We start from the raw sequence: 15,131 nt of genomic DNA on the forward strand, positions 1-15,131 counted from the left end.
GAACCTTTGTATACAGATTCTGTATGGACATTCACTTTCGTTTCTCCTGGACTATCCTGGACTAGATCCAGGAGTATAACGATGATGTCACGGACTAACGTTTGCTGGGCATTGAAAGGTAAATAAGTCATCCTCATCAAAGGCAGCAGCATCCATTCATTCGGGAGAACCCTCTCAAATTTGACCTTATTTATTGACAAGAACAAGGAAGGTGTTAAAAGAGTCTGTGCTCTGAAGTGCCAGGCAGGTGCAGACATCACAGAGTAGCAGGATTGTTTATGTATGAAGTTCCTACTCCAGAGCCACATAATCAAATCACAAAAAAATTATCCTCCAAACCTCATGCTTTAAGTAAGTTGGTGATTTTTATCTTGAGCCACACTCATGGGTATTCGGTGGTCCACACAGCCCCCCGGGATACAGATGAGCGCACTCACTTTGCTCACTCCTGTGAACCTGGTCCATTGACAACGCAGAATCGTTCTTCCTGTTTTGACTGGAGATTTTAATTGAGTAAAGCTTAACTTCACTCCATGTTCACTAGAGAAAAATCCACGAATAACACAATATTATTTCCGTTTTTCTAAATGAGAGTGGACAGGGGACTGATGGGCAGGGGATATGTAGCTGTTGTTATTTTACTGCTGGGTTCCCTTGGGTCTCTGCGCATTTGTCACGTGACTGTTGTATCCACTTAGAACGCACTTATCTTCAAAATCGGGAACTGCATCTATGCTTTCAGTGCCACAGAGACAACCAGGCATTCTGTGGTTCGCAAACTGCAAGGACGAGTACCCCATGTGGACTTCTCCGTGACAGGATATAATCACACCCCATATGTGCTGTAAACTGACTCAGAACCCAAGACTTCACAAAAGATAATGAAAGAGAGCAGGGTCAGTTTGCTAGGTCAGTGCCACAGAAAGCAAGCTCCTGTCTGAGCTCTGTCCTGAACAACTACAGTTAAACACCTGGACTGGGAGTTTCCCTAAGTAATAATTGTCCGTGGGGAGGGAGATCTGATTTCGGCTTCACGTGAATGAAACTGGAAAGTTTCAAGTGGAGAGTTGCGAGCAGATCACGGCTCACTCTCCCTCCACCCCCAGGTCCTGTGTTTACTGCCTGGCTCGGCACACTTTGCCTCAGCAAATTATAGGAGAAGCTGGATTCTTTCAGCTGCACACACCAAACCAAAGCTGACATGAATAATGAACTTAATTTTCCATAAGGACATTCTGTTTGGTGTTTCGGCTAATAAGGTAAGCTAATAGGAATTCTGGGTTAGAACTGACAATGGTCTCTTGGTGCTTGTTTTTTGTGTTGATCTGTAGTTTTTCTTTTAACATTCTAGAGCTACTCTCACATTTTATGATGCCTCTGAATTGGGGACAAAAATTTTATAACAGATTTTCCCACCGTGCTCTCTTGAGATAGATTGCTTATGATACCAGAGGGGCAGGAGAGAAACGCAGCATTTAATAAGAACGATACCGTATTTTTTTTTATCATCTGTGCTGAGTGAGTTTAGTTACATGGGAAGATAGTTAGATTCAGCCATGATTGACTAAATTATTTAAGCACTAAGTGTTGGTGTTTATCGTGATGTAATATAAATTGATGGTGAGATTTGTTCTCGGGGAAGCAGGCTATTTACATCTCATTGTTCTCCGCATCATTTCGTTTCTAAGTATGTGTTATTCTAGAAGAGCTAATCATTTTCAGCTGCTAAAAATTACTGCACAGCCTTGGTTTAGGTGGATTTTATTTTGTGAGAGCAGGCTTTTAAAAATAGCGGCATCGTGGTAATGTGAATTTCCCTGCAACTTTCTTGATGGCCCATGGCTGCGATGGTTTCAGTGCGTATGGACAATGTGGCTGTTCCCAAGCTCTCGGGAGTAGAAGCTATCACAACTGAGACCTTTCTCACCGCCTTGGCGAGAATATCTCATAAACAAGAAGTGGAGGAATGGGCACCAGGTTGGCCTCACTCACTCGGCAATTCTGCTTTTTTGGTGTTTAATACAGGGGATCTGGTTCAGTTTGCATCTTCCCAGAAACCCCTGAAATCAGCCAGGGTTTATCAGGATGGAGAAGAAACTGTGACCGGGTCTATCAGGCTGGCAAGGGTAGAAAAATAGAAGCAGGGTTTGTGTTTGTAGTCATTCTGGGCTTGCATTGCTGTGTCATCTGAAAATCAGACTCGAGTGTCCCAAAGTAGGTGACCTCAAACGGTATTAGAAGGTCTACTCATAAACAGCCAGAGTATGGGGAATTTTGGAGAAATAGAAAGGAACTGCCTTCCCATCCCCCCTGGCCTCTTCTTTCCACCCTGATTTTCTGCATGGGACATGAACTGGGGAATCCCAGTTTTTGTTCACTGGGACTCTAAACATCACCATGACTTTTACACACCAAGCTCTCTCACTTCCTTCCTGTGGACTCTGGACTCTGTTGGCTCTGGAAGTACAAGTAAGACCCTTAAGAGTGTAACAGGAGCTGAAGGGGCCCGAAGCCCCATAGAAGGAACATCAATATGAACTAACCAGTACCCCCAGAACTCCTTGGATCTAAACCACCAATCAAAGAAAACACATGGTGGAACTTGTGGCTCTAGCTGCATATGAAGCAGTGAATGGCCTAGTTGGCCATCAATGGGAGGAGAGGCCTTGGTCCTGTGAAGGTTCTATGCCCCAGTATAGGGGAATGCCAGGACTGGGAATGAGAGTGGGTGGGTTGGGGAGCAGGGGGAGGGGGAGAGGGAGGGGATAGGGGATTTTCAGAGGGGAAACTAGGAAAGGGGATAACATTTGAAATGTAAATAAAGAAAATATCTAATAAAATATATAAATTTAAAAAAGAGTGTAACAGGAGTATTTACCTACCGGTAGTAACTTAGTACTATCTAAAATATCATCCGGGCCCACCTACAAATTTTAGACAGTGTTTTGAAGTATCTCCTTACTAATTTTGTTAAGAGTGTGGAATTTTATTCTCTCACAGTCAATCTTTCTAGAACAACACAACCACACATGATGCCTATTCCTATTTCAGTTTTTAAATATGTTCAGCTTCACAGATCCCCAGTGTGTAGAGCCTTGTCCAAAGCACAAGAACAGTGGCTTGTTCGGGATTTGAAAAGTATTCACTTTCTTCTTTTGCTACATCTTGCTCACATCTTGTCCTATAAACACTCCTTGGCTATCCCAAGGGAAGCCAAAGCTTGCATAGCTTGGCTATAGTTTTTACTTCTTGGTCCTAGTCACCCCCCCCCATCCCTTCTCTCCAGTGCCTCTAATTCAGAGCCCATGTTCATCCGAAAGTGCTGGGAGACAGAAAACAGCATCTGTCATCAGTGAATTGTTGCATTCAGTTTCTTGCCATTGATGAAGCAAGGCTCATACAGCCCATGGCTTCCTACCCACTGTTGTTTCCTGAAACCAACCCGGTGATCAAAATGAGGCAGACCAGTCCACACCTCTCATGTGATTCTTTCACTCTTGTGGCTGTAAGAAATCGAAATCTCCATCCTTTGGAAGGGTTTTGTTTTGTTTGTTTTGGCCACACCACGTGTAAGCCATGTGTTATCTACACAGTTGAACATTATCTTTTTCATTGGTCTAACGGAGAGAGTGAGGGAAAGCAGACCACCCTCCATATCCCTGACACAGACACAGAAAGACCAGGAGCATCCTCCAGCTGAAGACAGCGGTGAGGTACCACACATACACAGAAAGCCCAGGAGCATCCTCCAGCTGAAGACAGCGGTGAGGTACCACACATACACAGAAAGACCAGGAGCATCCTCCAGCTGAAGACAGCGGTGAGGTACCACATTGGCACAGATGGTCTATCATCATAAAAAGTTCTTGGCACTGTGGCCAGGCAGTCTGACAGAAGGCAGTAAACAGATTTGTTCCAAATATACGTGAAGCCCATTCTTGAGCACAGTCAGATTCAACAAGAGGGAGGACAAAGATGAGAGAGACTAAAATATCACTGGGCTTGGTTGTTATTGTATCATTTATTTTTCACAGACTCTGGAACCCAAGGACACCAGGATACAAAACTAAAGCATGGCATATCCACAACTACAATGATATCCTCCCAAGCCCTTTCTTACCCTCTGAACCCTATTTCTCTTTTTTATTGCTTTATGATTTGGAAAATAATGGATCCCAGTGTGAGATTTTCATGCAGAGACATCACCGTGTGTCGTCCCTACTCACCCGTAACTCCCGTTTGACCTTCTCTATCTTGCCGGTTCCTTTCCTCTCCACACCCCTCTGTTTCAGTCCAGATTATGAAACATGTCTGACACTCCCTCCTTTAACTTACTCTCCGGTCATGTATTCCTGGCCCTTATCGGAGTTGAATGAGTTTGAATGAATGAATGAATGAATGAATGAATGAATGAAGAAAAAGCACCAAACTTACCTACTTCTCTCCATTCTTCTGCCAAAAGCATCCTAGTTAAGTCTCTGCCATGCCTCGGTTCCTGGAGCGGGAAAGATCTTCCTGTTGGTTTTCCTCAATCCACTCCACTCTGGAAACTCGACTCAAATGATTTTTCTGAAATACAAGCAGAATCATTAAGCATTCTGCTTAAAAATCATTCAGTGAGTCAAACAGGGTGGCAAATACCCAAAATCTCAACACTAAGAAGCTATGACTAGATGAGCACAAGGCCAAGGCCACCTCAGTCACACAGCAGGCTTGAGCCTTCTTCAGCAATGTAGTGAGGCTTTCACACATGTACACGTGTACACACATTCTCTATCTGTCACAGACACACACACACACTCAATCATTGAATGCTCACACACATACACACAATCATTAAATAATCTAACACACAATCATTGAATGATCATCACACACACACACACACACACACACACACACACACACACACAATTATTGAATGGTCTCTCTACCCCTACATTAAAACTGGGATTCTTTTACACGACTTACGACATAACTGGAGACACTCTTCCTTCTACATTCCATTTCTCTCTGTGTGTACTCAGTGCCCCCACTCTTCCTGTCTGTTTCCCTCACTTACAGGTAGCATGTACTCTACCCCAGGACCTTTGAACAAGCTTCTTCCTCCTCTTTGGATCGTTTCCCCATCTTCCCCATTCCCTGTTTCATACTTAACCCTTTTCTCCTCCTCCTAGTCTCATCTGAGATGTCATTCCCACTGCAAAGCCCTCCCTGATCAGACAGACTGCAGGCAGGTGACTTATGCATTATTTTTCTTGTTGCTGTGGCAAAGCTCTGTCAGAAAACCACTTAACAGAAAGCTGTATCTTGGTTTTGTATTTGGCAGGGAAGGGATTGGCCTCCATGAGTGAATCAGCTGGTCACATTGTATCCATAGCACCCAAATCAGCTGGTCACATTGTATCCATCGTCAGGAAGCAGTGATAAATGCCAGTGCCCCAGCTCACTCTCTTCTCCTTATTCAGTCCAAGATCCTTGCTTGTAGAATGATACTGCCCACATGTAGGCGCCACTCTCTAGAAGCGCCCTCATAGGCACACCAGGTGACTGCAGTCTTGTTGACAATGAAGATGAACATCACAGGTGCTCTCCTTCACTGTGTCCTCATAGCATCCACCACTTCTTTGCCACGGTCTTTCTATTGTCTGTGGAATCGCTCACTTCATCTCTAGCTCTGCCTCTAGCCTAACAGTTCCATGAAGGCTGGTCTCATTTGTAGCCATGACCTATGATCAAGCACATTGCCCCACACATAGTAACATCTACCGGAATATATAGCATTTAGTTGCAGTGCCAAACAAGCATAACTGTGGTCTTCCTGGGGCTAAAGAAATGGGATGTTATTCATTCCTGGAAGTACTGAGCCAGGATTGTTCTTCTGTCCATTCCTTCAATGAGGGGATTGCCATTTATGACATTATTATTTTTTTTAAAAATGCCCTTCAGTGTGCTTGACTCCAAGGGCTAGATCTTCTATTCATCCTGCTTTCTTAGAACGAGAGAAGGGGGCTTATTCTTAATGTATTGTAGTTGTAGAAAAGCCTTAATTTTTCATAGCTACCAGTGTGCCTTTGCTTTCTTACATCCAACAGTCTGCCCTGCCTCGGGTGTATTTCTCCCTTATTGTTGGATGGAAAGTGCTTCTCTTTGTAGTATGGTGCTCTTTGTGCTTACCCTTTCTCCTCCAGCCCCTACATCTCCAGGACGTTTCCACCTTCCTCACACTCTGTACAGAGGAAGTGGCTGAGCTCGGTGTTTCTGCTTCATTTCCATTGTCCTTTTGTTCAGGGATCATTTTCCAGGCCCTGTGATTACACTTTCCATAGCACTTTTTCCCAGACTCGGTCGGTCCCCAGTGTTTTTCAGCCTCAGCCTGATGTTAGCCTACCGAGGAAGCTCCCACGGTTATTGGAGAAGCAAAGGGTGCTCGTTACAACCAAGGTGCCTAATTGGCAATGTTCTCTATGGAAGAAACGCCCATGAGTGCAGCTGGGGGAGAGGAATGTGCAGCTTCTAAGAAATGTTCCATTCTATGTCAGCCATGATAATCGTTGGAATCCTGGCAGGGCAAGTCAACCTCACATATGTAGCTGGTCAGAGACTGAGAGACAGGGCAGAGTATGTGAGCAAGAGATCTTGGGGCAAGGCTACCCTGACATCCTCTATAGGAACTGAGTGAGCTATTTGACATTTCTGTGCTCCGTTTCCCTCATCTGTGCAATGGAGATGCTACTGACGTCGGCATCATAAGTGGTGGCAAACACGGGTCAGTGAACTGAGTGGCTATAGTGAAGATAGTCAGTGTAGGCGTATCATGATCTTAGGAGAGGAATTTGTTATCTTACATGTAAAATAGGGCTTTGCAAATGGGAATGCATTAGATATTCTCATGGAAGAGATTATCTCAAACTATCTGAGTGAACCCAGATTTTATATGTATATAAAAATATAATATATAAATATATATTATATGATACACACACACTGAACCTGGGTATACACATACACACATATAGATACAGATATATATGCACAAATGTCCTATAGAGGGACTTTTGACCACAGAAGTCCATTTGGCTAAAGAAACACATAGAGCTTTAAAGATGCTGTACTCCTGGTTCCGAAGATGGAGAGGCCACGAGCCAAGAAATTCAAGTCTAGAGAGTTAAAAAGGCAAGGAAGCCCATTCAGCCCTGCTGGTACTGGCTTTTCAGGTCATGAGCCCGTACGGACGTCTGACCTACAGAACTGCGGGAGCAAGTGTGAGCTTTTGCTAGTTGATGAGCTTCTGGTGACTCGCTGCAGCAGCAGAGAAAGCTGATCTGGCTGGTGCCACTTTGAGAAATAGAAGATGATCCTCCAAATGAGCTGATAAAGGGAAATGAGACATGAGTGTAAGACAGACGATATTACGTAAGTGGTGGCTTGGGGTGTAGGGTCCTGTAGGTTGACACTGCCTGTCAAAGTGTGGGCATGTCAGAGTGTGCGAAGGGTGGATCGCTGCCCCTCAGCTAGAGAAAACCCGTTGGATGGCAAGGCCATTTGTGGAGATCTTAAACATCAGCATGAGTAACGTCATGGAGAAGAGGAAACATGAATAGCAGACAAGGTGGGAGGGGTGGGGTAGGGTCAGAGTGTATTATGGCTTAGGAAATGGGAAATGTCCTGTTCAATTCAGGAAAAGAGAAGGCTTTGCTTCAGGAAATTTCTCTAGGCCACAAGCAGGAGTATTAGAAAAGCAGGCCTATGTCCCAGAAATACACAGACCAAACAACAAACAAGAAAAAAATTGACATTTTCTGTTGTTCACGGCGCATTAGTGATACAAAGACAGTCAAGGAAGGAAAGCCATGGAAATACCTTCTAGGCCTTTCAACCAAGTCAAGACTCTTGCTAGCGCAAGCCTGAATAACTTTCATGTAATCTAGCAGTATTGTCAAGGCCCCGAAGGTCTGAAGTGGACTTTGTTTCCTCAGAGTTCTCCATATATCATATACAATTTGCGTAGTATACTAGGAAAATACACATGTTCTTGTCCCCACACAGGCTTTCCTTGCCTGGAGTACTCTTTCTTCTCCTTCTACATAGCTGGCAACATCTTGCCCATCTTTCAAGCCTCAGGTCAAGGAAGGCCTTGAACTAGCTTCTAGGCCAATTCTGCAAATATGCTTTGATTTTTATCGATTTGCAGTCCATTTGCATTCTGTTGTTTCCCCCTTTGGGGTAATTCCACTACCTCTTCTTTCAATGGACAGAAAATTTCCCGAAAACAAATATCAGACCGTGAATACGGTCTTCTGTTCTTCCCCTCCTTAGCAAATGGGAGGGACTCTATACATATGGATGAGCTGATTCAGTAATTGTATCCTGTGGTCACGGTTGATGATGAAGAAAATAGCCACATTCATGACATCTCTATCAGTGTCTAAAGAAAATGAAATCACCTGAGAACAGAGCACAACAAAGGGGGAAGAAGTTTCACGTTGATTTATTTATTTAGAAAATATAAATCTGTTATGTTCGATTCAAAATTTGTAAGTGGATGCAACTATTCTGGCTTTATTACAAAGATAGAGGATATGGACATGACACGCCTCTTTAGGAAGAGCACTGTTATAGGGTTTGCCTTTATCCCGGTCTTTCATAGTTTTGAGTATGGTCCTAAAAAAAATACTCAAAGAGAAAGTAAAATTGTCACTATTCCTATTGTTTTTATAAGTCAAGAATTTTCAAATCCTTGTTTATGAAAGTGAGGGTACATTTTTATTAATTATAGTAACATTTGTATCCCTCACCAGCTGAGAATAACGTATTCATACCTGAGTCGTGAACAAGTAGGACTAGATACAGTAGTAAGATAAAACACCCAAGAATCTTCACATCTCTGAGTGAAGATGGATCTTAAGCAAGTGAAATAGATCTATGTTTATAGGGAACAAACAATCGAGGTTATTGAAGGGGGAGATCTAGTTTGGCACAATGCAGGTTTAAACGTATGAGAGGAAGGAAGAAAATAACATACACGTGGATTTCAAAATCCCATGGGAGCATAGCACCCCCAAATTGGAAAGAAGACGGGAGCACATCTTGGAAGCCTGTTCTGCACCATTGGCTCCATGGCACAAAAATCCCTGTATCGTTTCATTAGCAAACTTTTTCACATCTAACAGCTGGATCTAATGAGAGCCTGGCTGCATCTTGCCTTTGTGTTCTGCAATGGTTTTGTTTTTTCCCCCCTCACTCCTGTAACCCCAGGAACCCAAGAGCCTGCTAGGTTGTTCATCATTAGTATTTATCACTTTTACCAAATGCCACAGGGTGCTCAGAAGCAGACCATGCTGTTGAAAAGAAAACACAAAATCCCTGCTCTTAGTGGGGGCATCCAGACCATTAAAAGCATTTGCAGAACCTGGGGAAAGGAGAACTGGAGTGTGATAAAAAAAAAAAAAAAAACAATGCGCGGGGCAGGAGGCCATTTAAGCTGCCCCTGCCAGGTACATCCTAGAGGGACATGAAAAATAAGCTATTGAGGACTTTCTCCCCTTAACCTGGCCACTCACTGAGATGTACTCCGGTAACCAAGCCACCTCACAAAGGAGCAGGTGGCAAATCTGATTTGGAAGGAGCTAAGTATTCAAGCTATAAACCAGGCAGGAAGAATAAGTCACTTCCTCCTCAGTGGGTCACCCATCCACCTGCCTGTGAGTGACAGCTCCCAGGGTAAGGAGCACACATGATGAAGGAAGCTGGCTCCGACCCTGTACCCTTTGACGAGTACTCAGAAAGCACTGATAAAACTGGAGATGAAAATGTTGTCCCAGTAAAGAAGGAACATCGGGCTCCTCGCATGGACCTGATTTCCACCTTCATATCACCCCATAAATGCAATTTCCTCATAAAGTGTATCTATTTAATGAATAAAATCAGTAAGATGCCGAGATAAGTGTGTTAGGTTGGGTGGGAGTGTTGGGGCTTTGGGTTTCATTTCCTGCCGGGCCCTATCCTTTGCTGTCTGCATTATACCAGATTGGAACCGCCATTCCAATATTTCGGTTCCCTCTATATCCACCGGTTTGATGATTTCTGATAACAACATACCTTGAGTTGTCTATGGCAATGTGTGACAACAAACTTAAGGTTCATGTCAGTCACACCGTTGTCAGATAGATACAAATGTCATGACACAGGTCCATAAAATATACTCGAATATTCTGCAAGTCACCTTTGTATTCAGTTTCATACAGACAGTGCCTTACCATGGGCCAGGCACTAGGTAAGTGGCTGACAAATTGATAGGTGAAAATCCTGTAACAAGGGCAATGACAGAAGAAAACCATCTCCATATACTATTAGTGGGTTTCCATTGCATTCATTATAATTACCAAGCAGTAATGCTCAGTCAGCCAGTGAATGCTATTGGCCCCTGTAGAGCTGTCCTTTATGTGCTGGGAGGAAGGCTGTTCTCTCTGAAGCCTTCATTTCATAACAATTCACCACTCTTACATAATAGGAAGGATGAACGTGGCATGAGCGCTCTGCTCCCCTTTCCAATGGGTATTTTTTTAAAGTACCCACAAATGTCATGCCATCTATTTTTAAGCAGGGTGCTGCTGGATAAACAGCTGAATCGCCTGAACCCAATGGGGAAATTCAAAGTTTAAATAAGCTATTTCATCTCATTGAAAATAAGTGGTACAGACTGCCACAGAGCATATGGGTTCTTGAATTCAGCCACATGCAAATGTTCCTTAGTTTTGGGTATAAAATTCCAGCTGAAGAAATGGAGCAACATATATTCTCTAAAGCTGACTCCCGGAAGGGTCTGGTGTCTTGCTCTCCACTGCAGGACCCTCCGTTTCCTATGAAAACTCAGCCTTTCCCTGGGTCTTTGAACCTAACGGTTTAACCTTTGGGTTGAGACAATGTCAAGACAGCATGGATGCTAATTCAGTCAATAAACTCACAGGAACTGTGAGTTGAATGATGTTTTTGTTAGGGTTTTACTGTTGTGAATAGACACCATGACCCAAGGCAACTCTTATAAGGACAACATTTAATTGGAGTTGACTTAGAGGTTCAGACGTTCAGTCTATTATTGATAAGGCAGGAGCGTGGCAGTGTCCAGGCAGGCATGGTGCAGGAGGAGCTGAGAGTCCTATATCTTCATCTGAGGGCTGCTAGCAGGATACTGACTTCCAGGCAGCTAGGGTGAGGGTCTTAAGCTCACGCCCACAGTGACACACCTACTCCCAACAATGTCACACCTTCTAATAGTGCCATTCCCTGGGCCAAGCATAAAGAAACCATCACAAGATGTTTTCCACATCATTTGTATCTTTAGTAAAAGTTGTATATGCTCACTGTGGGGAAAAAAATCAAATGCTAAAGAATCAGAGTTAAAATAAACCCTCCCAACCTATGCTACTTCCTCCATCCCAACAGCAGTATTTCCTCTCGGTATGTTCTATAGGTGCAGCTGGGTTCATTGATATGGGAGTACATATATATGTACGGATATATAAATATAGCCTGCTGTACCGTTTTTTGATATGTATGTGGCTTCAGGGCTGACCACTTTGTATTGAGTAAACAATGGGGGGGGGGGCGCGGGAGGGGGTCATCCCTGATAGAAGCTGATTCTCCTTCTCAGTACTCATTAGTTGTCTGTAATTCTTTGTCTAAGGCTGGAACCCTGTGAGATTTTTCTCCCTTCAGGAAAAGCCCATGGCTGTGTTGTGGTGCTGTGTGAAGCCTCTGCGCTCCTCCCTTAGTGTGAGATGGCAGGGGCAGGGGTGCTCCATGAGACCAGGACATGGTTTTTTTTGCATGATTCTGTATTCCCATTATCTGGATGTGTGCTCAGCACACATAAATGGGTGCTAAACATTTGTTAATGGAACAAACTCTACCGTACAATGAAGAGTTCATAACTTGAAAAAAGAGCAACATAGATTGAAACACACAATTGTGCAACAGTAGTCAAGATATGCTATTGGGTGAGAAAGGCCAAAGACTGGGCAAGTTTAATATATAATTCCACTTTACTGAAATGGAAGACAGTGCATGTCTGAGTCTACAGACATTTATGTTTTTGTACATCCATGTTTATCTATGTTAGGTATACATATATACAATATGTATATATTTATAATATATAATAAGTATGTAATATAAGCAATAGATATGTATATATTTATATATAGTATATATATAAATATGTATATATGTATATATAAAAGGAAAAAGAGGCTATGAATTTGAGAGTGGGTGGACCTAGCAGGTTGGAAGAAAGGCACATGGAAGGGCTGAGGGGAGAAAGGGAAAGGAGAAACTTCAATAATTTTATTTTAATTAACAATGTATTTAAAATTTTTAAAACCTTTTAAATTAGAAAACAAAAGAAGTGCTGTGGCAGATCATCTTATAAATAAATCTTTTAACCACTTAACTAGACAAATCGCCAAAGCCCTTTTTATATATCTAGTCTTTCTATCAGTATTGTTTTGCCTTGTTACTTGGGTTCCTGCAGCAGTTAAATTTTAGCACTAAGGCATGCTATCTTTTGTGGTCTACATCTCTGTTAAAATTAGGAAATATATTACAATCATATCCTGACTAAATCCTCCAGGATGAACTTCTAATAACGTTTCACACAAGAATCAGGTCAGCTGCCCCGGTTTCCAACAACTCTAACTCATCAAGGATGCTAGAATCTCTTAATTTAAATACTTCTTGATACTCAGATACCTCCCACACAACGTTTTTATTTCTCCTTTTGGTGACTGTCTGTGTAAGAACAAAAGAAAATGCAGTTTTGTAAACACAGGACAAATTTAATCCCTTCATTCACAGAAAATTCTCACTCCATTATAGTTGACAAGAAAATCAGTTGCTGCAAAGGAGGTCAGTTTTCTCCAGTGGGGTCTCACTGGGTGTACACACCACACATAAGAGAAGGCCCATGTCTAGCAGTCGACGGTCAGCACAGACAAACTCAAGGGTGTTTGTGTAGACTTTTGGTCCCGTATTATTTTGTTTGGACATTTTTTTTTAATCTTACTGGCCTTTCACTTGTACATTATTGTTTCTAATTTATGTTTTTATGGAATGTGTTTGCACATGTGTGTGTGTGTGTGTGTGTGTGCGCGTGCACACACACGCGAGTATATGCGCGTGCACCTGTGTCTGTGTGTCTCTATGTGTTTGGTTATTTTCTTTTTTTATATTGTATGAGAAAAATCCAATAAAAATTCTTTTAAAGGAAAATCAGCTGTAATTGTGAGATCCTGCTGACCCTCTGGGAAGAAGCTACCTCCACTGCCACTGCCTGCCCATCGCTCCTGGCAGCAGCCCCCACACTCCACTGTGCACTTTGTTTCAGAGCTCTTGCGATCATGCTGAGAAACCTGTCTGGCATTTACAGAAACTTGCAAATCATGTGACTTTTATTTGTAGGCTATCTAGAAAATACCTCCTTCATAGAAATGATGTTTCCTGTGGATATTTCAAGAGAAAACATGTGTCCGGGTATCAAACCCAGGGTCTCAGACGTGCAAAGTACATGTCCTATCACTGAGTCATGTTCCCAGCCCTTCTAAGGTATTTTCCCATGTACTTGTCTAATTCTAACCCAAGCAGGGTTTCTTCTAATATTATAGACTGTCATAAATGGAACAGAACTTAATGCTTTTCTGTTAATCCACGGGCTTTTACTCTAAGCAAAACCTTGCAAACATGAATAGGAAGTTAAATGCCCACCCATCCCTGCAGTAAAGTATAAGGACTCCGGCGAGTTACCACTGGAAGGCGGTGTAGCTATATGAAGAGCTCTCATAGAGCCAATGTGACTCATTAGCAAAAGATAACAGGAAAAAGACAAAGCCTTTCTCATGTGAACATGTGTACCTGCAATATTGCTCTCTGTGGCTAGCTCAGTTCCATAGTGGGAAAAACATCACTGTTCTATACAAAGTATGCTGTGGATTCGTGTGTGTGTGTGTGTGTGTGTGTGTGTGTATGTGTGTGTGTCTGTGTGTGTGTGTATATGTGTGTGTGTCTGTGTGTGTGTGTGTGAGTGTGTGGTGTGTGTGTGTGTCATTAAAGAGAGAAGTAATAATAGCATGTGTGCATGACTATCAAAGGTCCTGCTTAGTTTTACATCCAAAAATGATCATTTTTAAACATAAGTAGGCCCTTCTTCCATCATAATTTTCAACATCACAATGCTGTCCCGGGGCTGGGACGGTTGCTGGGAGTAAAGTACTTGGAAGAACAAGTGTGAGAGGCTGTGTTTGGATTGCCAGCATCCACAGTGGGGGAAAAGGAACAAGCAAGCATACACATACTTTACCGTCCTCGCAATGAGGAGACAGAAACAGGAGAATGACTGGAACTCGCTAGTCAGCTAGACTTACCAAGTCAGAATAGGTAGACTCCAGGCTCACTGAGAGAATCTGTCTCAAAAAATAGGCTGGGGAGCAAATAAAGAAGCCATGAACACACATGTAGGTATCATACACACACACATACACACCAACAATTTTTTTAAACTCTTGACATGTTCAAGGCTTATGGAATCAAATGCAAGGCATATTTCTATTTTTACCAGTCAGCCATTTCTTTTACAATAATACCTTGGGAAATGCTGATACTGATGAAGACTTGACCCAAATTCTATGATCCGTAACTTGTGTTCGGTCATGATTCTTCTTCTAAATACATTTTTCCCCTTGTATATCTATGTAGAGAGATCAAAAACATTTCCCAGACTGTTGAAAGTATTAACTTATATTGATTGATTTTCCCCCATTTATAGAGTTCAATGGTTAGGTAAGTCATTGAGGTATGGCATGGCTAAGTGGAGAATGCACTGGCCCCAAAAGGACATAGGAGGTCTCGCTAAACCCTACTGCTTGTTAGCCATGTCAGCTTTAATTACATGTCAGTGTCTCCATTTGTAATTGGTGAGGTTGACACTCACCAAGGGTTGGTGTGAACACTTGACAGTCACACAAAGAAAAACAACCAAGTTAGTGAGGCCAGATGATATAATCAAACTCCAATCGGTGTCCTGTCAATCTCTCCAAGCAATCTCACCTTCAGCCTCTCCAATCCTTCTTTTTTTTTTA

General features: G+C 42.6%; 1 protein-coding gene across 16 annotated transcripts in view; it reads left to right on the forward strand.

Moving 5' to 3' along the window:
• Dlgap1 (DLG associated protein 1) overlaps nucleotides 1–15,131 on the forward strand; it is an 826,285-nt gene that overhangs the window by 559,363 nt on the left and 251,791 nt on the right. Inside the window, exon 1 of one of the 16 annotated variants that reach the window (XM_029471243.1) lies at nucleotides 1,044–1,259. The exons of 13 other annotated variants lie outside the window; for them this stretch is intronic. In XM_029471243.1, coding sequence (XP_029327103.1) covers nucleotides 1,209–1,259 — 51 coding nt within the window. In that variant the 5' untranslated portion in view covers nucleotides 1,044–1,208. Of the gene's footprint in view, nucleotides 1–1,043; nucleotides 1,260–15,131 lie in introns of those variants that run through there. 2 more of the 16 variants (XM_021186030.2, XM_021186027.2) reach the window with 2 other exon arrangements.

This window comes from Mus caroli, chromosome 17 (assembly GCF_900094665.2).
Source record: "Mus caroli chromosome 17, CAROLI_EIJ_v1.1, whole genome shotgun sequence".
Lineage (NCBI taxonomy): Eukaryota > Metazoa > Chordata > Mammalia > Rodentia > Muridae > Mus > Mus caroli.